This window comes from Bradysia coprophila (assembly GCF_014529535.1).
Source record: "Bradysia coprophila strain Holo2 chromosome X unlocalized genomic scaffold, BU_Bcop_v1 contig_39, whole genome shotgun sequence".
Lineage (NCBI taxonomy): Eukaryota > Metazoa > Arthropoda > Insecta > Diptera > Sciaridae > Bradysia > Bradysia coprophila.
In genome coordinates, this window is record NW_023503329.1 from 2,249,595 (window position 1) to 2,270,534 (window position 20,940).

The window sequence follows — 20,940 nt, forward strand, 5'->3', positions numbered from 1 at the left end:
GTTCGTTTTTTTCTCATGACGGTTTTATCAAGGATTTTATTTATTGGCTTGATAGGCATTTCGGATGTGGCTGTTTCAAAGTCCACAAGAACACCACGATCCATTCATACTTACTCTGATGGTCCGTTGCCAAAGCGTAGCGATAAAAATATCAAAGCCGTCTGCGCTCACTTTTGACATGTGGAAGTGAAATAACATTTTAGTTTATGCAAAGTATAAAAGCTAGGAAATCATTTCAATTCACCAAAGTCGAACTGGCCAGCAACCCCACCCAATTAACTTTTATTTTACAGAATTTTCTGTTTCATTTTTCTTATTTTATTTCTCTGAATTCATCTCTAAACAAAACCGAACAATTTCACGTTTCGTTTTTCTTTTTTTGTCGCCTGATTGTGGCCGCATTTTTCCCATGTACTTTGAACATGTGCGTCCGAACGCCGGTGGGATTTTTGAACGTAACACCGCACAGCTCACAAGAGAAGTTTCTTCCAATCCAGTGGGTAGTTTTGTGAATGTTAAAGTATCCTTTCGTGCGAAATCGAGAACCACAAACTTTACACTCAAATGGTCTGAAATCAAAAATTGAATTTAGATGGTATGGTCGTTGTACATTACTCCATGCACACCTTTCATTGGTGTGAAGACGCATATGTTCGGAAAGCTGCCCGGGCCGTTCGAACATTTTCCAACAAATGGTGCACGGAATCGTTGGTTCTGTTTTTGTGTGTTTTCGCATGTGAGACGTTAGATCACCGGCCATAACGAATGTTTTTCCGCAAATGAAACATTGATGAGGTCTGCAACGAAAAATATCAAAACATAAGCGCTAGGGCTACGCATACATTCAGCGTTACGTACGCACTAGGTATACAGATTCATAAAGGGGTTCGCTACGTTCTCAACTGCTTCTTCTTCAATCGTAATATCAACCGATTAATCGGTCTAAATTTCCTTCAATTGCTTTATCAGACGGCCCACTCGATCAATCACACTGCTTACGATTTTACCACACATGTGTGACTATGAAATCCGTATAAAAACGTGTAAGCAATGCGTTTGTAGGAGTGGACCAGCTGGTACAACAGATGAATGAAGAAACAACCAAACAACTGACTTTATAAAGTCGATTGCGGTGACTACAGTCACTTTGGTAATGACAAGACATTATATCAAGTACCGCCTATGTTTACCTGTAATTTTCGTGTATTCGAATGTGTGCGTAGAGATAGTTCGACCGAGCCTAAAAAATGTAATGAAAAATTCGGATGTTGAATGCCCGCTTCATAATCAAATCACAACGAAATGGCCTTACGAATTGTTTTCCACATATTCCGCAGGTTGCCTTATGGCCGCTATGCAGCCGTTGCATGTGAGTCCTCAAATCCTTTTTCTGTTTTATTTTTGCATTGCAAATGTCACACTCATATATCAGCGGAATGATTCCGATACCATGACTTTCAATGTGTCGATCCAGTGCTTTTTTCACAATAAACTGCTGGCTGCATATGTGACATCGGGCCGGATTTTCGAATTTTTTATCACTCTCCTTTTTGACATGATTCAAATGTACAGCCGGATCGTGTCTCTTCATGTGCGCCTCGACATCTTTAGCCGTCACAAAACCTTTATGGCAAATTTCGCATTTGAAAGGCCGATTTTCCGGTTTGACGTGCGTTTTCATGTGTTCGCTCAAGTAGTTCTTCCGGCAAAATACTTTCCCACAAATTGTACAAGGAATTTTATCTTCGATATGTTTCCGCCTCATATGCGTCCGCAGATCTTTTTTCAGTTTCACCTTCGAACCGCAAATATCACATTCGAATCGGGATGGAAAAAGGCCAATGCCATGACTTTCGGTATGTCGATCCAGAGCCGATTTTAATATGAATTCCTGCGAACAAACGCTGCAGCGATGTGGCTGGCCAAATTTCTTATCACTTTCTTTCGCATTCGTCTTAGACGAAGTTCTTGCCGGTTTTGCACTCCGGTCGTGAACATTTTCCGGTTGAACTTTTTCAAAGTCCAATGTCGTTATCACTTTGCTGTCACCATCAATCGCATCGTTAGATGGTTCGCTTTTAATTTCCGTTGATTGGAATTGCGGTTCATCGATTTCAACGTTCGGCTCAAAGACACACGCCTCAGTTTCCGTTTTAATTTCAAACACTTCCTTAACATGAACAATGTAATGAATACTGAATTCTGCCGCATCCTTGAATCTGATCGGACAGAATACACAGGTGAATGTTAACTTTCCCTCGTAATTGCAATAAATTTCGCCGAATTTATGATCTTCACTGTCTAACGGATCGTATACTGCAAATTGGTTCATGTCCGAATTGAAAACAAAAATTTGTTTTCATCGATCGCGATGCTTTTATTGTTATTTTCGTTCTGACAGTTTTCATGGGTTTGACAAAAGTGACAGATTGTATCAAAACAAAAAAGTTTCTTTGAATGAAAAAGGCCGCATTCAGTTGATAGCAGAAAAGAAAACTGTCTGCTCAGCTTGCAGCTTTCAAAACATTTTTTGGGTCCTACCTGTAATTTTCATGAATTATTTATTGAGAGACGGTTTTCTTTCATTATGAAATTGTTCTTTTGTGTGATAACATAGCGCTGGTCCTAGCATTGACATAGAAGATATTTCGAGGCTTCAGAATAAGCTTTGCATTTCTATCATTTAGATAGAAATCATGCTTTACGCTTTAGAATTGTGTACAGTCAGAATGAGTTAGTCAAACAGACAAAATTTTTATAATTTATTTACATTCTTTACACAAAATTGTTCTCCGTTTATAGAATTTCTTTTACGATAATTCAAAAATATTTAAAAAGCATTTTCATGCTTCGGGGCCGAAAATGAGGGCAATTTTTCGAATTTTCTCGGGTTTCCGGCCCTCTGCATGAAAACTCACATGTGCACCTGTTTGGGACGGTTGATTTAAGGCACTTTCGCTTGTAGACCTCACTTCGTTCGGCCTACAATCCGCGAAATTGCCTAAAATCAATCGTCCAAAACAGGTACACAAATGACTATTTATTCAAAAAGACTGTCAAGAGACCGTCAGGAGGCTGTAAGTTTTTTAGAAGAGTTCAGAAATTTAATTTACTAACACACACAAACAATAACAAAGGCACATCGGAGCCGTGTTATAACATTGCCGATTGTTGTTTAAATTTGATGTGAGCTTTGTGGATTTTCATTTCAAATTTAAAAATATAAAATTGTGTTTTTTCATATGTTGTAGACGAATTATTTTCTTTAAATAAGCCTTTTTGTCAGAATAAATTATGAAAAGTCGCTGTTTCCCGACTAATTGGAATTTTATTTTCGAATGGCACGCGAGGAAAACTTTGAAAACTGTTGAATTCAGGACAACCTCTTTCAGAAACAAAAACATTCACATAGTGTGAAAATTGATGCATCTTATATTCGAGATTTCACTTCAAAGTTAGGCAATTTTTCGTTGAGAACAAGATCTCTACTGTGAAGAGGCGAAAAGTTTACATATTTCCCAATCCAATTCACGCCGTAAGTGCGGTCGAAATTCAAAATGGAAAGTGCGGAGGTCTTTCTAACGTAGCGTCATTTTCATACAATGAAGCGATGAAATGTATTTTTCGGTTCACTTTTTCATCGAATCGTTCACTTAACATTCAAATTTTAGGCACACTTACGGCGTGAATTTCCATTAACCTTGTGGTTTTTTTCGTCACCGATTTTCCTTTGTTGATCAAATCGCATATTTCATTTCCTTCCAAAAATTAATTTCCGAATGCTTCAGTTGTCACTCCTTCTGTGTCCAATTGTGTCTGGGCCCATAACCTGTTGGCTTACAAAGAATCCCTCGAGAAATAATAATAACTTCAAATACAAATGAACAAGAGAATTGAGAATGTCAAAATTGAGTGAATGATAAAAACAGACTGGCAAAATACATTTCTTCAAGACACACTGAACTGATACACCGACTCCTAGATTATTCTGATTATTTATTCATAAAACAACAGAAATTCGGATTTACGTTTGCATCGACACTTAAAATATAATATGCAAATCACTGTCCAAATGTTCATTTTGACGAGTGGGATCATGATCAGCGCCATCGGCTTAGGATCACAATCTCCCACTCGTCAAAATGAATACTTGGACAGAGGTGCATAATATATATTACATAACTAGGGCACCGATTCTCGAAACATTCTTAACTTTAAGGATTCATAACTTGACAGTTATTATGGGATTTTATCACGGCAGAGTCCAGAGTAAAATAAACCAGGCTGTCGAGACTCGACGAATGTATTTTTTATTATTAAATATGACACACAGTACGTCTTTGTGAAGAATAATTATGGAGGAAAAAAAATACCTAAAAAAATCATTTCGATGTCGACATTTACTAATAAAACATAGCTAACGCCGACCCGTACGAAACACCTATTCGTATCAAAAGCCTTTACTGTCAAACTCTTCATTTCTTTTACTTCATTCTCTACTGAAAAGCTATTCGCCCTTTAAAATCACTTACATTATCTTTCTTTGCCTTGTTAGCATATACAAATAAATTGCCGGAGGCAATATAGATATAGACAGCCCCGTACGAAGTCAACTTTCACAAATTCCTATATTTAAACAGCTATATACCGCTATATTTACCTATATTTTCCTATAAATAAACATTTCACAGATGAATATGCTATTATATAGCTCTATATGCCTGTATATAGCTCAATATAGGTGAATATAGATATATATAGATGTCCATATATGGAATGCCTGAAACACCCCATACACATAACAAATTATTTCCATGTTAACAGAAACACTCTAAGTACCATTTTTCCCAATATATATCACTTTTATTAAAATCCAATATGGCCGACGGCAGCCATTTTGTTAGGAGACCGGAAATTTTACCGACGCTTTACATTCGTTAATACCTTTCAAACAATACTTCAATACTTCAATACTCCACGTTCACTGTACGGCCGAGTAGCCAGATAAGAGCTCACTCCAAGAGACCTAGCTCACGCTCCGGAGAACATAATTTCAAAAACTTTTTTTCCCTGATTGGTACGGTCAATACCTATCTAATAAAGCTAAAACAGACGAAATATGTTGAAATGTGGCCGACCTACAAGCAAAAACTGGGACACAGGGGTGCCTGTTTCACACCAAGGGGTCTAACTCACGAGTCGGTCATCCGATTTCCATAAACTTTTTTTTTTGTCGATCGGTATTGTAAATACTTTTTATTTGACGTATCAGTTTTAAGTGTAACGTTTGAATGTCCGGAGATATCTTCGAAAAACCGTAAAGCACTTATTGGGCCACAGCTCGGGAAGGGTCGATCCAAAATCACTCATCTTCGAACTTAGCCTGTCTTTTGACATTACCAAACGGGAAAAACAAGAATTTTCAAAATCGGATGCGTTTTACTCAAGTTATCGTGCAGACGGACAGACGGACATTTTTTTTCACTGATTTGGCATCTCTAGACAACCACAATAGGTTTCCCCTTACTCAGGGAGTCCAATTCGACGTGTTACGGACGTATGCGCAAACGCATAAGACCCCAGTACTTCGTACGGGTCTAAAAATACATTCGTCGTGTCTCTACCCTCGCGTGTTTTGCATCGTTGGAAAGAAGAAACCCGTACTAACGAGGTCTGATAGGTTTTACGTTTTTTAGTGGCTTTATGGCGGCAGAGGAGCCCTTAGAATTTCTCCGACGTAGTCAAATTTTCTCAATTTCCTGTCACAACCTTGCACAGCGACGGCCAACGGCATCCGTAGTATCGTTGGACTTCTGGTGGACTACTATCTACTATCTATTGTCAAATTTGTTTGGGCGCTGCTGTCCAAGAGATTCCGAAACCGAAAACCATATACTGATTTTCAATGTCTAGCGCTTCCACACACGGACCTTTCGACCTTTTTTGGGTATGTATCGCAGTGTCCTTCTAAGCACTACAAACCCGCACACTTCCAAATAAATCGTCTGTTTATTGGAGAATTAATCAAACTTTTAGTTCCCAAAAAAATATTATTCAACATGCGAGACAGCTCACTTTTACAACTCTACTGCCAAAAATAAAAAGACAACCAGAAAAAAGTTGTTTCACAAAATTGTCAGGGGAGACCGGGGAGACTAACGATTCTATGAAGCCATCGATCATTCGGATCGAATGTGGCTTGAATTTCATGTTCATATAAGCTGGATGAAGTTTTCGCAAATTCATTCTTAATCGACAAAATGTTTGGTCTATTTTGCATCTCCAGATTTAAACTGTTCACTTCAATATATCCTTTTCGTTCAAGCTGCATGCTTCCACTTTAAAACCAAAGACTATAAACTTCGGGAAGGTCACGCAGATCGGCATTTTAGATACGCAGGCGGAAGTTCACTGTTTTCCATACTTGAGAATTTCAGTACAATCGCATTTGTGTGGTTTGGAAAGTTTGGTAGGTCACCGGCGTATCATACTCTCCGTGACCTCTTCCAAAGTATACAGCCTTGGTAATGTTGAACGGTAGTTACCGCATTTTTTATTGAAAGAGATTGTCTGCGGCTTTTAGTCTTATTTTAATTCTTACGATTTGTAGCATCGAGGTACAAATTTCTGGCGTTTTTTACAATTTAGTCTTTATTTAAATATGGCTTAAAGAACGACGTTATCATATAGTTTTTGAACGATGGTCCACCGTTCTTACGCTTCGGCGATATTAATGTAAATTCCGAACTCTTTGAATCTTTTTTACTCAAACTATTGTCGATATTCGATGTAACCAACGATCGGTTGGAATTGCTGGATTCGGCAATTTTTTTGGACGAATTGTTGAATTGATCTAGCGACACTGGATACAACAAAACTCGAGGCTTATAGCGTAAAATTTGATCGAACGTTCCGTTACGGATTTTCTTAATCGGGAAACGTGACCGTTTCGTCTCGTCGATCGTTTTACAGTTTACGCTACACTCACGACTGCGCGTTCCCTTTGTCTTTTCAGGTGTTGGTTGATTTTCGGCAAACTTTTCCGTTTTCCGCTTTTTTCGTCTTTTTTCATCCAATTTTTCGTCGTCGGTCTGATGTTCCCGCTTCCGCTTATTTTGTATTTTCTTAACGATTTCGTCCTTCTGGGCCGCAATATTTTTCTTCTTCGGTTCTCGGCGGGACGAAGAGATTTGATCGACCCGATAGCAACAGTAATACGGTTCTTTGCGTTGCCAGCATTTTTTATGGATGCAATTACTACCGCAAGTCTCACAAATTAGCAATTCATTCGACGGCTTATCACTTTCTCTGCCATCGACACAAACACATTTTTCTGCGTTACATCGATTCGGACGTTCCATCAGCTCGTGGAAGGCATTCTCTTCGGTCTCCCATGCAGCGTCTCTGAAAGAAATTGATTGAAATTTCGGTTGAGGTAATGTTCTTCAACTGTGGACAAATTTTTAATCGAAAGCTGCGTCTTTCTGCGATGTGTCTCTCACCTTTGTGGTACAAATATTCCCCGCTTCATGCACTCATCAGTGAACGTCTCCACATCATTACACTTGGGACATTTGAAGAAATACCCAGCCGAATCTGCCAATCTCATCAAACAACATTTATGGAACCATTCAGATTTGCAGCAAGGTGTAAAAACCGATTGAATTTTGTCGAAAGTGCCCATTTCCGAGTAACAAATGATACAGATATGATCCTCGGAGTGTGTGACCTTAGTGCTGCACTCAACGTGCCGATGACAAAACGATTTGTATTCCGGCGTAAATTGACTGAGGCAATTGTTTTTCAGACCACAATTCAGGTGAAACGAGGCATTGCAAGCAGAAATGCAACAACCGATCGTTGCGCCCGTTTGATGGCAGTAGAGACATTTCTGAATGGAAGAGTGCAAGAATTTCTTAGATTCGATTTTCGAATACATTTCAATGGATCATTCAAATGCAACGTGACGCCATTCGCACACTCTCTTATCTCTGAAGCGCAAGCTTAGCGTTCGTACGTTTATTGAATGATCTACCGAATTCCTGTTGTTTTCACTAACCAGTCTGATGGCTCGTCTCGACTCTTTTTTGATGTCCGGTGGCAAAAAGCCGAGTATTCCTTCATCTTCCTCACCATTCGTTAACAGCCCGGACGACAACAACTGCAACGAAAATAAATTTGGTTTTAATTCTACAAATTTCTGCAAAAGGAGATTGTCTGCTCAAATTTACATACCAAGCAAAAATAATGAACTTGTAGATCGCCGAGCACTTTCATCTCCCCCAATTCCAAATTGTTGATCTCCTTCGATTTACACAGAATGCAAGCGTTCATTTTCGACGATTGGACTTATTTTTGTTGACTAAAAATGATGCAAACAAGGTAAGGCCGGTCGCAAAATCTAACATCGACGATGAATGGAATGAACTGTTAACATGGCTGTACAATAAGATCTGTAAGCAAAAGAAAGTGGAGATGAAACTAAAAATAATGTGAAATTGTATCGAGACTAGAGGTGTGCGCCGATCTTAAAATAGTCGGCGGCGGTGCGCCGACTGGTAAGGGATCGGCGGCGGCGCGCCGGAAGAAATTTATAGTCGGCGGCGGTGCGCCGATCGGCGCGCCGATAAATTTACAAAAAATCTAAACTTTCGAAAATAATGCAAAAACATTTGAAAAAGCGTGCGCAATCATTTTTCCGAACACTGAAATCTTACTATCTTGTAATCTGAAGTATCAACCACTTATACAAGGGGAATCAACTGAGGCGTATCTCACCTTTTATATTGTGTACAATGTACAATCACCTATTATTTTGAAAACATCTAATTTAATGAATCCAAGAATGATTAATGAGTTTGCGTAAATGACATGTAAGCTATAAGTCAAATTATAATTTGGAAATTTTAAGTCACATCTTCATACCAGATGTTCTGCAGGCTTCTTATTTCCAACTTATAATTTATGTCATTTACGCAAACTCACTACTATTATCTTTCGATTTATGCAATAACCGTTCCCGTTGCCTTTAGTCCATCTTCGATGAAGGAGTGAGATCGTAGTAGAAGGTTTTCGCAAATAAGAGATTTAGATAAACTTAAATTTATAAGTAATAAGTGCATAGACTACGCCAAAATGATTTTTTTTCCCAAATTTTTTAAATAAAGCAGCTAAAAATTGAAAAATAAAGATACCGTGTCTCGTCTTTTTGACGAAAAAACTTGAAACCGGAAAGATTTTCCACTTTATAAATATCTAAAACACGTGATTTGCGCCATTTTCTACCCAAATTCCACATAAGGTTTTAAGTTTGCCACTTTACAATTACAGTAGTTTTGACTGATTCACTGAATTTTGTTCTCCTTCTTCTTCCTCTTATATGCCACAGAAAATAGAGTAACGTACCCAAGAGTTCACGTTAAGTGAGGATACAGAAAAAGACAAATGCTGTTTCGACCTCGGGTATCGATGGCGGTCTGGGGCCAGCGTGATCTGACCATCCTCAGTAGTATCCATCGATACCCTTCCCAAGACAGCAGCAAACTTTTTCTTTGGACTAGTATTTATATGGCGACCATATAAAAGACGAGCTATAGGTAGACCACCAGAGAGATGGACAAACGGAATTAAGAATATTGCAGGTACAAACTGGCAGCAAATGGCAATGGATAGCAGTGGATAGAAACAGGCTGAAAAAGAAGAAGAAGAAGTATTTAAAAATATGCATAAAACACTTGCCATCTACTGATAGAAATAGGATACGTTATAGAAAGCTACTTCGAAGATAACCCTATCGTAGCATCAGAAACAAAATCACCGTCGTACAGTGCAAGTAAGAAGAAAAACCCAAAGTTTCAACAAAAATTTTTTAACAAAAAACTCCTTTCTACGCATATAGAAACATAGCAGCATATAGAAACCTGACTTATAAATTAAGAGCGATAAACATTTGCTAAAACCTTGTACATGTACTCAGGCACACACTTTTGTATAGATTTTTCAATTTAAGTTTATATTTATTGTCGCCCATTAAAATTTCTGAAAGCACTAAACGTATAAAATTTCGGCGCGACGAAAATACAATCGGCGGCGGCGGCGGCGTGAGCTATTATTTTTCGGCGGCGGCGCGCCGAAAATTTAGCAAAAAATCGGCGGCGCGCCGGCGTAAAATCGGCGGTGCACACCTCTAATCGAGACAATTCGAGAAGACGGAAGGCTAAAAGAAGAAATCGTTGTAAAAGATGACGCCGGCCAAAATAAATCAAATTTATACCTCTTTTAAGGCAACGACGTTATAGACGTTTCAACTCTCTGCTAGGGAGAGCATTGTTTCAGCAATGCAGAATACAGAAAACGACGAAACATCGCATTTTTGACTCCTGGGATCTGTTCTAAGTCATGGGGAAGAGGAATATGGTCAGAAAAATGCAATTACCACGCTGGCAGTAAACAATTTTTGAAATGTGCCCAATTGGTGTTGAATATCAAACACGCAGCAGTCGGTCCCAATATGCCATTGTTTGTGGTTTCAATGCAATTGCTTTACAAAATTTTTATATGTAATTGGAACGCGGATTTATTGGTGCGGCAGGTATCTAAGGTGTAGTCAGTCAAAATAACCACTACGTATGGTTACTACAGTATCGATAGAAGACGATTCATGCATGTCTACCATAGATATCGTACCAGTTTAGATCTTTTTTGTGAAGCTGCTGCAGCGGAACCACAGACGCCATTGGGACCAACGGATGAACGAAGTCCGTGTTGCCCTTGTTAAGCATACCTAACGCATCGAATATAGACCTCTCGACAACTGGGCTACTTCACCTTAAAAATTTGAAAAATGTTGTTGACAACCACTTCTACTCTATGCCCGATGTGGACGGTATCACCGACTTTTCAAATAGCACGTATCTAACTAATTACACACACAAACAGTCTTTATTTTTGAATTCTCTTGTTTTCTACAGCTTAAGTCCACATAAATATGGCTTGCGTATATAAAGTGATTGGATCTACTGCGGCTTTCCAAACGATTATTCTGATGTGAAATGTGACACAAATTTTAAAGTTTTTGACTACTTACTGTACGGATTCAGTCCATCCAACTTCTCTGTTTACTTATTTTCTTTATGGCGGCAAAGTTTATTAGGGCGGTTCGATTTTTAATGGTTAGAACAAAACAATTGCGTTTAATGCTTGTAACTAAAGCCGTCAAGATTGGTAGCCCACATAATGATAATGTATCCTTTAGCAAAGTCGTTCATTCGATAATAGATAATAGGTCTCTTCCAAGGCCATATGAATTGTCAAATAACTGTCAAATTTCATCCATAGAGACAGAACCTCATCAATATTTGTGTGAAAACCGAGCTCTGTGGATAAAATCGTGTTCGGTCGACCAGTCAAATTTAGTGTTTACAGTTGGAACAAACCTATATGATAAATACAGTGTTTAAGGAGAGCGAAAACCAGTTAAATTTAATTGGTCTCGGGGTCAGCTGTCAAATATTCATCAATGAAAAAAGAAATTGAGAGTTGAGCCCAGTTTAAATTTGTAGCTGTCTCATTTTGACGTGTGACCCCGAGACCGAGTTTAAACAAAGTGGTCAAAAATCGCTCTCCATTAACACTGTGTTGAAATGATGAGCTCGTGGTGCAAAAGTGCTTCGAGTGACAGCTGCCAAATAGATTACTACTTTGTATGAAAAATTCTTCCAGATTTTTTTACCTTGTTTGATACACTGCCTGTCCCGTTTTAGTACTAAATTTAAAGTACCTCTCATGCTTGAAGTACGTTGATAGTGTACATAGAGATGTGAGATGTTTTGCTCGGTCAGATATATCTGATGTGAAGGTTGAACAAATCCCGGTAATTTTTGTGGTTTAAATAATTCCCGTTAAATAGCGCTCAACAAATCCAAGGCTGTAAACATTAGGAAAGTCACGCATATACAGATACGCCAGTGATTCACCATTCTTTATGTGTAAAATTGTCAGATGAGTGTTTCTGCGTATTATATCTAATAAAGCATATGGCTTTTGGGATGTACATGGCTATGCCACTCATCGTAAAGTCTTTGTGACATTAAACACACACATACACCGCTCGTGTTGCTGTTAAAAGTGTCATTAACACATATTCTCCTTCTTTTGTCATTGTATGGCTTAAATTTGTTGTTATTGTCACTTATTATGAGTTATGTAGTCGCCTTTCAATGCCATTGTCGGGAGCAATTCGATAATCAAAGCACCGATGGAATTGTAACGGAAGCGTGCGGTCACTCGAAATGCCGGAAATGTTTTATCAAAGAGTCCGGATGTGTCAGGTGTTTATCAACAAAACCACACGACGATCAATTGCCTCCGCAGCCTAGCGTGAAAAAAGTATTGGACAGCGGTGACATCATGCACATGAAACATGTTCCTGCCATCAGCAAGTTCGACAGTGGAACGGGTCGTTCGCTGTCAAATCCGAAAGACATTCGTATACTGGAAGAGGTGATCATCAAAGTCCCATCCAATGGCCATGGTGGCTTTGACTATCCGCGGCTCAAAGAACCTGCAAAATTTAAATATCCGTCGCACATTACCCGACAGCTGGTCAATGGAAAGCTCGAATTCGAGTGTACAATTTGCAAGAAAAAATTTCGCAGCAAAAGTAATCGAAAGTACCATCTCTACTGTGACGACAGCGTTGAGAAACCATTTAACTGCAGCAAATGTTCGAAGGTTGATTTTTAATTGCTTTAGAGCTCTGAATCTCGATGTTAATCAATAAATTTGTAGACGTTCGCCACGAGAAACCATTTGGAGTACCATGAAAATCGCCACAACAACGTTCAGTACAAGTGTGACGAATGCGATCGAACATTTCTGAGCCGTGTCAGTTTACAGAAGCATTCCAAGGTGCACACAAACGATTTCCGATACGTTTGCGACCATTGCGATCGGAAATTTTACGCCAAATCCGACTTGATTCTCCACATGTACAGCCACAAGACTTCTCCACTGCCATTCCAATGCGATGAATGTGATAAATCATTTTCGGCCAAATTCAAATTGAATCAACACATCATGACGCATCAAGGTAGACGAACGATTCGAAGAAATAATTATCGTTCCGTTGAGATAAAAAAAAATTCTTTTCTTTGTGGTTACAGGCGTGAAATCACACGCATGCCAATTTTGTGGAAAAAAGTTCACCCGAAACAGTTCGCTGACCATCCATTTGCTGACCCATTCCAGCATGGACACGAAATACGAATGCAATGTGTGCTCGAAAAGTTTCGATAGACAGCGCAGCCACGATCGCCATATGAAAATTAAGCACGGTAAGGTCTCACCTTTTCAAAGTTGGTCCAAGCAGACGATTTATGTGACCGTTTGTTCTTTGCAGGATCCACGGTATTCCAGTGTCCATTATGCGACGTTCAGAGTGGTCGCAAGGACAACATACTGCGCCATATTCGGAATCTACATTCGGCCGAAAAGTTCGAGGAAATAATAAAGAAAATATCGAAAACCGTTGCACGCGTCCCCGTTCCCGATGCCATAGAACAATCTGTAATTGTTGCGAACGTTGGCACAAAGAAGGAAGTGGCTACGATACAGACACCGAACGTTTTCCAGTATCAATCAGTCATACGGTTTGCCGGTCGATCAGCGCCAGAGCGGTTAGAGGAACCAACGTCAGAGCGGTCAGAGAAACAAATGCCAGATCGTCTAGATATACCAACAGCGCTAGAGCGTTCAGAGGAAACCACAACGATAGATCGTCCAGAGATACCAACAATGCTGGCGCGTGCAGAGATACCAATAACGCTGGAGCTTCCAGAGATACCAGTGCCAGTGCGTACGAAAACACCCACACCAATACGAATCGTTGTTAATGACGAATATTCATCGGATATTGACACATCAACGAATGAAGAGTCTATTGATAACAGCGACAACATTCAACCAAATCGTCTCAACAAAGAATTGCATGTCGAACTAGCCGAACCAACTAACAGCAGTCAGACGGTTAGCAATATTAGCATCTATAGACAGCTCCTTTCACCGTATCTTCGGCCGCCGCCAAATTTAGATCACAGAAATGGTGCACAAGAACCGGAGAGACGTAGAGGTTATCAGGTTCAAGGTGACCGTTTACCGAAACGCAAAGAGAATGTGGAAATCTACAGGAGCATTCTAATGAGTTCAGACGATCAGGAACCGCATCAGACATCGGTGATACAGGACAATCGTCCGGATGTGGTGGAAGAGAATGTTAAATCAACGACTAATCCGACATCGATAGTGATCCATGGTCAAAGTAGCGAGTATTTCTCGGAAATGCATTGGAGGAAAAGGACGTCACAGTGTTTCAACCGAATGGAACAGTGACGAGGGAAATGAGTGCAGAGCACTTTTAGCTTTAAATTTACTGAAATGTAATAGCGGGCCATCGAATGTCCTATCACTTCGTTTGTGAATGATTTTTTTTTAAATTTTCGTAATAAAAGTGGAACCTTTGCTGTAAGCAAGAAAATCAACAGAGTTCATTATGTCAGAGCACGAGAACTGTGTAAGAAGACAGAATATTTGAAATATGTTTTGTGACCATAAGTAACGTCTTACACGGAAAATCCCAATATGCGTGTGAGATCTATAAGTGGACTTAGCACCCCCATTTTTTGGCATATAGCTGTGTAATGCATATTGCGAAGACTGTAGTTAAAATAGCTGTGTAACTTATTTTATAGCTGTGAGACGCGTTTCAAATCTATCTCGAGAAATAAAAATTTTTCCTAAACTTTCATGAATTTTGCGGTCACCCATCCAAGTACTAACCGCGCCCATTGATGCTTAACCTGAGAATCCGACCGTCACCTATGCTGCTGTTCTGCTAATTTTGCTTGTGCTTTAACACGTTCTTATTTCGAAGCGTTGTTACCGCAATATAAATTCTGCAGCTATATTATAAGGCACACAGCCTAATTCAAGTCTGTAGTTTTCTTATTTAGCATTTTTACTTTGGTGAGTTGTCATTGGAGCATTGTTTCAGGTTCTGAAAGAAAGTGAATTGAGACTGCCTGCGTGAAGAATCGCCCATTCAATTGTTTTCTGTGAAATGCCTAGTTTGACATTTGGGAGCAGTTATTTGGCTTAATTCGTTTCTAATGTATTGAAATTTCTGATATATACTGATATATACTTTCATTCGTCTGTGTTTCCACGGATTTTGACTATTGACTATTTTGACTATTCGAGACTATTGAAGAGGTATTTCTATAACCTGACAATCAAGCTTTATTAAAATCAGCCAAGCTATTTTACGATTTTTCTTTATCTGTTAACATTGAGTCCGACCAAGCGTCAGTACGAATCACAACTTGAATGCATGGTCCCATACATTTTCTGATATGCAGCACACAGCTATATTTTTCATACGTCAAATATGCGTTACACAGCTATGATATAGAGTACACAGCCACAATATGCAAATCCTAGCTATAACATGTGTTGTCGATGCATAATGTAGCTCTGTAATCTATAATATAGTTGTGTAACTCACATTGCAGGTAAATAACCAACATTAATAGGATATGCGTTCAGTAGCTATATTTTTATAAGTCTTGCAGCTATATTATAAGAACTGCAGCCACATTATAAGTTACACAGCCTTTAACGAAATCCACGATTTTTCCGTGTAGGATTGATGGTAAGTGAAAACAGAGACATGATATGGCAGAGAGATGACCTTAGTGAAAATATGGTGACAAGTGAGAACTGCTGTTCACAAAAATCACCAAAATATGAGAAACTAAAGATTCTCTACGGAAATTTGTTAATTGACAAAGAAAAGATTTTCTTTGATTGTTTAGTGCGATGTTTTTCCATTGGCTTAGTCGAGATTGGTGAGCGTCATTGCATGAATTTTTCTCTTTATCAACATTATGTGTCAAAAGGTTACCTAATCTCTCAGATTTTGAGAAAAGTTCGATAAAATAATACTTCGACACTGAACGATAATGCTTGTTTTCCACTTACCAAAAAAGTACTCCGTGTGAGAGACAAAGTTGAATTTTTCAGTTTTTGCTTTGTTGCTTTTGACGGCTCATGGCTCTCTTACGGAGTATTTTTTATTGAGTGGAAACCACATTTAAGGTTCACTTACTTTTAGTTACTTCCACTGCTAATTTAACTTCATAATAATAGGAGCTGTCACCTATGCTATATCGATGTGTCGATTGAACCTAACTTGAAAATAAAATCGAACCTGAAATGAGCATTGATGAACCTGAAATGACCTGAAACCGGAATATAATAATCAGACCAAATCAAGAAATTGATTTTTGAAATTATTTCGAATGTCTCGAATTGAGAATTTCAAGAAAATTCTTGAAAAATCCAGAAATTCTTGGAAGTTCATGTGATTATTGAAAGTTTTTGAAAATCTCGAATTTGCAATTCTTCAAAATGTTCTAAAATTGAAGAATTTTCGAGTATTTTCAAGAATTTAAATTCTTGAAAAATCCTGAAATTTTCGAAAATTACAGAAATTCTTGATCATTCTCGAAATTCTCGAAAAATTCCTGAAAATTTTCAAATCTGAAACCTGGACAGAAAATTCATTATGAAAATGTCCGATTTATCTGACTTGGTAGATTTGAATAAAACCATGCTCAGGTCATGTTGTCTTTCTAAAATCACCTGACTTGAACATTCAGGTGAAACTAGTATCAGGTGTGAAAAATTCAGGTGACTATGTTGATTCAGGAAGTATGGGACGGGACACCTGAACTTTCAGAAAAATAAGATTCACGAAGGAGCGATGTGCAGGCGCTCTGATTTTATTCATATTTGAATTTCCAGGAAAATGCAATGAAATGCGACGATTTTCAGCTGGTACACTCACACAAACAAAACTGGTTTACTCGGGTTTAACAGTACACGGTCGTAGTAGTGGTAGAACGATATAAACATGTATAACCGTTTAGCAAGTTTTGTTACTATGAGTGCATCAGCTGAAAATCACCTGAAGCAAATTTCGGCTGAAAATTGATTGCCCTTTACTGTATGTTATTTTTAGCAGAGCGACATATGTAGGGCCTTGCTTATGGGCTAAGTGTGATAGACTCTTAGCGCTGAACAAACTACACTTTGACTTATTTAATTCGACAGAACCAAGCAATATTCTTCTACAGAACTTCCACAACATCCTGCGATGGGCGGTTTCCATTTCGGTTCAAAACACTTGTGTCTTAGTCAATTAAAAATTTGTTTATTACAATAAAAAAATTGAAACAAAAGTTTGGGTTAATTAAAAAAAATGAACAAAAAAGAGTTTTCCTTAAACATTACAACAAATAAAATTAATTTGTTTAGAGACAACGAAGAAATTGACGATTTTCATCTACCATTAAGTTCCTTCCACAATTTGGAAGGAAAAAGGCCACTAAGTATTACTCTGAATCAGTTTATGTTTGCGAATTTAAATTTTTTAGTTTTTTTTTTGTTCCTCTACTGGTTTATTAGTTGGTCGGTCACACGCAGTAACATTTTCGTTTTCATTAAAATATTTCGATTTTGTTAACATTGTCACTTCAACACATCCAATCGACTTTTTTCCGTCCCACCCTAGGCCGCTTTCTTCATCGTATTCTCATGAGATATACGAAGCCGACGCCGCAGTTCATTCGGAAAACGTTCGTAGCACTTCTTGCACACCGGTTTCTCGTCGTATTCGTAGAACTTTGACTTTTGCGTCATTTTCATATCGCATACGGAACAAGCGAAATGATGAACACACCAGGACTTGTTAAGTGCGGTGAAAACTGTTCAGAAGGGAAATCGATTTGTTTTAGTAACATTCACAATGGGATATGGAAATGGACCTTACCATCACCGCCAATGACTTGATTGCATACGAAACACAAATTACCGAACAATTGATGGTAATGCGTCTCGCAGTAGGCCAGGCCACGCTTCTCATAATGACGATGGCCCAGAAACGGTTTCTCGCATTTGGCGCAGACAAAGTGCTACACAAACAGATTTTAGTTAGCAATGTAGCGAAACCATTACATCGAATCAAAGACAATTTTTACCTCAACATGCCAGTGCTTTCCCAGAGCAGTGACAACTCTTTCTTCAATCGGACGACGACAAGCTCCACAAATCGGTATGCCCATTTTATCGTGGCAACGCAAGCAATACAATTCATTCATGTCATTTGCCGCAAAGCCCGGACGACTCTTCACCTCACGGGCAGTCGAGTCCAATTCAACGTTACACGAGGTACAGTTGAAATGGTAGCCGTGATACACTTCACCGCGGAATCGTAACGGAGCATCATCAATGATGCCACTGAAATGAACATAAAGGATTTTATTTACTTTTACAAAAAAATATCGTCGCATCAACGAGTCCTCGAACACTTACTGGCACTTATTACACATGTATTTTCCAAGTCCGACAGCTTTCACTTTGGCATTACATTCATGGCACAGGGCACGATTTTGATTGCGTATGAAACCGCAGTCCGCCAATTCATTGGAACACATTTCACATCGGAAGCAGCTGGGATGCCAATTGGCTGCCATCGCTTTGATGACACGACCAATGACGAATTCACCGCACTTGTTGCAGCACGGCGCAAACAAAACGTGAAAATCTCGTTCACAATACTTTCGTCCCTCGAATTCGTAGAAAATGCCATCCTGGAAGGCACGGAAGCACTGCGCACAACTGTCGGAAAATAATTTTGAATAAAATCGAAACCATATTGGATCTAAGCTTCCGACTTACACAAAGCATTGAGTGTGCCATAATTCGCCATTCGAATTGACAATCTTTTCGTGAGGCTCGAAGCCTTCCTCACAGCGCGAACAAAACATGTTACCCAGTGACATGTTTGGGTTTGGTGTTATTCTGCAAGATAGTGAGTGTTTGAATTGGTCATTTGATACGGATTTTAGTAATTCGAGATATCCGTGTCTCTCATGTTAATTAGTTTATTGTGTGGTTGTGGTGTGCACTGTACAGGCTTTCCACTTCATATAAAATGCATCTTCCTGACTCTTTCAACTTTTGAAAAACAATGCGATTCCAACAGTGTGTTCTAAGCACAAGAATTAAATTGTTCTTTTTACCGCTACAAGTTCTCCTACTTGGGGAGAAGACTTCAAAAATGAGCTGTACCTTCCCAAGTTCTTAAATGAAGTTACGACAAAATTAGAGAACAATTTCGAGTAATGCAAAATTTTCGTTATTGGAGTGTTGTCAGCACTACTTCCTATAAATGTAAATTTCTGAACGAAGGGATCATATTAATTCAACGTTGCCACAAGCTCTTATTTTTGCCCAACCGTAGCCTTGAATTATGTCTCCTAATTGAGTCAGTTCAATTATTCCAATTTTTTTTTTATCGGAACAAGCCCGAGTGATGGTTTCGTAGATCAAATATTTATGATCATAAAACGATATCGTCCTATGGGGTGGTCTGATCTGATCATTTCTTCAGTCAATAATCAAAAACTTGGCTTTCAAATGGAAGTACTGAAGGTGTAAATTGGACAATAATATTGTGTCGGTATAAATCTTGACTAGACGACTGTCAGTACTTCGATCTGTGGTCTCCTGTCTTTAAACAGACTTGGCTAACACAAAAACAAGGGATCAGAAGTGCCACATTATTAAGGAAACACACTGAATATTCCGGAGATATTTCAAGTCTTAATTGATTTTGTTGTACTGGCTTGATGATTATTAACCTTCCATTTAACCTCAGGAATAAACCTCAGCCGAAGACTTCAAACAAACTTGTTGTTTCCTCACATCCTTAACTGCAGCAAAAAATATAAACAAACATTGTCAGCAAATTTGAAATACTAACAGTGTGGTGCCAGTGAATGTTAAATTGTTCGTTAGCTGGTTAAGTCAATTGTATTTCGGAAGTTAAGTGTTTAAAAAAGAACATCTGCTGTAAAATGCCCATATATGGACGGTTTACACGTTCAACAATAATAAATTAGTTCAAAGCAGCGATTAATTAATGTGACAACATAACGGCATATTAGTGGGATCAGTGATCAATGTTTTCACAACATGCTTACCCTGTTACTGGGGGCATTTTCTTTACAAAAATTTCGGACAATATTCAGCTGGAAACGAAAATATAAATAAAGTACCAAAATGGAGCAGAGTTATTTTTTTTACGGTGTGTAGGCGTTGTTGAATGTAACTAGAAATTCGTTACACAATTTTGATAACACAAAGAAATTGAGGGAAAAACATTTCGTTTAAAACAAATGTAATTGCGTAAATTAACGGAGCACTTACCAAACAAAAATATAAATTAAAATTTTGTTAAATTAAAATTGAACATAAATCACACCCATTTAGAAGAACTAATAATGACGTCAGTTGTCAAACATCAGTCAAGGAGAGAGAGATAGTGAGGCAAGGTTTACTTAGATGTTATTAATGTGGATGAGTTCACTTTCCTTTAATCGTTGCGATGTGTTTATACTTTTCAATATGAAAGTATACTTTTATTGATAATTTTAACTTTGGCGAAACATTTCATAGTTCAAAGTTAAAGTTCGATTCACAGTCATTTGTTTCGCCCTGTATTCATACCGTTTTGCTTCCGTTTACTTATAACATGCCTTTGTTCTATTGTTTAATCGCATCTGTGACAGATGATATTACTGTCAAATAAACGGAGTGACTGTGAGAAAGAACTTATTTATTACATAAGTAGTTGTTCTGTGAATTTCATTGATACGAGGTGATGTCGAGAATATTACTTTTCATTTTTATCCCTTTTTGACGCATGCGAATACACATTTATTTTGTCTTATCATTGACCTGATTAATATTGATATTTGTTTGAAATCGAATTATATAGGATCCAGGATATATTCTTAACAGTAATGAATCAGAAGAATG

At 38.4% G+C, this 20,940-nt stretch overlaps 4 protein-coding genes across 6 annotated transcripts; 1 reads left to right on the plus strand and 3 right to left on the minus strand.

The window, feature by feature from the left end:
• Window positions 1–280: 280 nt before the first annotated feature.
• LOC119069769 (zinc finger protein OZF-like) lies at window positions 281–2,423 on the minus strand. The gene is made up of 4 exons (XM_037173905.1): window positions 1,313–2,423; window positions 1,191–1,240; window positions 627–797; window positions 281–569 (listed from the first exon to the last, which is right to left on the minus strand). Exons 1-4 carry the CDS (start codon window positions 2,330–2,332, stop codon window positions 359–361), a joined length of 1,452 nt encoding a protein of 483 aa, XP_037029800.1. The 5' UTR covers window positions 2,333–2,423; the 3' UTR covers window positions 281–358.
• A 4,148-nt stretch (window positions 2,424–6,571) lies between these two features.
• Window positions 6,572–11,196, minus strand: LOC119069770 (PHD finger protein 7-like). 2 transcript variants are annotated; one of them, XM_037173906.1, is made up of 5 exons: window positions 11,087–11,196; window positions 8,236–8,453; window positions 8,060–8,161; window positions 7,503–7,891; window positions 6,572–7,404 (listed from the first exon to the last, which is right to left on the minus strand). In XM_037173906.1, the coding sequence occupies exons 2-5, from the start codon at window positions 8,332–8,334 to the stop codon at window positions 6,645–6,647; spliced, it is 1,350 nt and encodes a 449-aa protein (XP_037029801.1). In that variant the 5' UTR covers window positions 8,335–8,453; window positions 11,087–11,196; the 3' UTR covers window positions 6,572–6,644. The 2 variants fall into 2 exon arrangements, with proteins under 2 accessions (XP_037029801.1, XP_037029802.1); XM_037173907.1 differs by lacking the exon at window positions 11,087–11,196 and adding an exon at window positions 10,828–11,066.
• A 906-nt stretch (window positions 11,197–12,102) lies between these two features.
• On the plus strand, window positions 12,103–14,560 carry LOC119069771 (zinc finger and BTB domain-containing protein 24-like). Its single transcript, XM_037173909.1, has 4 exons — window positions 12,103–12,732; window positions 12,790–13,090; window positions 13,164–13,334; window positions 13,400–14,560. The coding sequence occupies exons 1-4, from the start codon at window positions 12,196–12,198 to the stop codon at window positions 14,386–14,388; spliced, it is 1,998 nt and encodes a 665-aa protein (XP_037029804.1). The 5' UTR covers window positions 12,103–12,195; the 3' UTR covers window positions 14,389–14,560.
• Window positions 14,561–17,493: 2,933 nt separating this feature from the next.
• LOC119069774 (LIM and senescent cell antigen-like-containing domain protein 1) lies at window positions 17,494–20,450 on the minus strand. 2 transcript variants are annotated; one of them, XM_037173912.1, is made up of 7 exons: window positions 20,329–20,423; window positions 20,103–20,230; window positions 18,796–18,918; window positions 18,430–18,735; window positions 18,096–18,354; window positions 17,888–18,029; window positions 17,494–17,822 (listed from the first exon to the last, which is right to left on the minus strand). In XM_037173912.1, exons 2-7 carry the CDS (start codon window positions 20,117–20,119, stop codon window positions 17,626–17,628), a joined length of 1,044 nt encoding a protein of 347 aa, XP_037029807.1. In that variant the 5' UTR covers window positions 20,120–20,230; window positions 20,329–20,423; the 3' UTR covers window positions 17,494–17,625. The 2 variants fall into 2 exon arrangements, with proteins under 2 accessions (XP_037029807.1, XP_037029808.1); XM_037173913.1 differs by lacking the exon at window positions 20,103–20,230 and having other exon boundaries at window positions 20,329–20,450.
• Between the last annotated feature and the right edge of the window lie 490 nt (window positions 20,451–20,940).

What these genes read in the sequence shown, in the direction of transcription:
- LOC119069769 (XM_037173905.1), bottom strand. Translation starts at nt 2,332, where the DNA reads ATGAACCAATTTGCAGTATACGATCCGTTAGACAGTGAAGATCATAAA. An exon ending in CGAATACACGAAAATTACAG is followed by an intron (nt 798 to 1,190) that starts GTAAACATAGGC and finishes TTTTCGTTGCAG; the next exon opens with ACCTCATCAATGTTTCATTT. An exon ending in CGTCTTCACACCAATGAAAG is followed by an intron (nt 570 to 626) that starts GTGTGCATGGAG and finishes TTTTGATTTCAG; the next exon opens with ACCATTTGAGTGTAAAGTTT.
- LOC119069770 (XM_037173906.1), bottom strand. Translation starts at nt 8,334, where the DNA reads ATGAACGCTTGCATTCTGTGTAAATCGAAGGAGATCAACAATTTGGAA. An exon ending in AAGTTCATTATTTTTGCTTG is followed by an intron (nt 8,162 to 8,235) that starts GTATGTAAATTT and finishes TTTTCGTTGCAG; the next exon opens with TTGTTGTCGTCCGGGCTGTT. An exon ending in CGAGACGAGCCATCAGACTG is followed by an intron (nt 7,892 to 8,059) that starts GTTAGTGAAAAC and finishes TCTTCCATTCAG; the next exon opens with AAATGTCTCTACTGCCATCA.
- LOC119069771 (XM_037173909.1), top strand. Translation starts at nt 12,196, where the DNA reads ATGAGTTATGTAGTCGCCTTTCAATGCCATTGTCGGGAGCAATTCGAT. An exon ending in ACACATCATGACGCATCAAG is followed by an intron (nt 13,091 to 13,163) that starts GTAGACGAACGA and finishes TTGTGGTTACAG; the next exon opens with GCGTGAAATCACACGCATGC. An exon ending in CCATATGAAAATTAAGCACG is followed by an intron (nt 13,335 to 13,399) that starts GTAAGGTCTCAC and finishes TGTTCTTTGCAG; the next exon opens with GATCCACGGTATTCCAGTGT.
- LOC119069774 (XM_037173912.1), bottom strand. An exon ending in TACATGTGTAATAAGTGCCA is followed by an intron (nt 18,355 to 18,429) that starts GTAAGTGTTCGA and finishes TGTTCATTTCAG; the next exon opens with TGGCATCATTGATGATGCTC. An exon ending in TCAAGTCATTGGCGGTGATG is followed by an intron (nt 17,823 to 17,887) that starts GTAAGGTCCATT and finishes CCTTCTGAACAG; the next exon opens with TTTTCACCGCACTTAACAAG.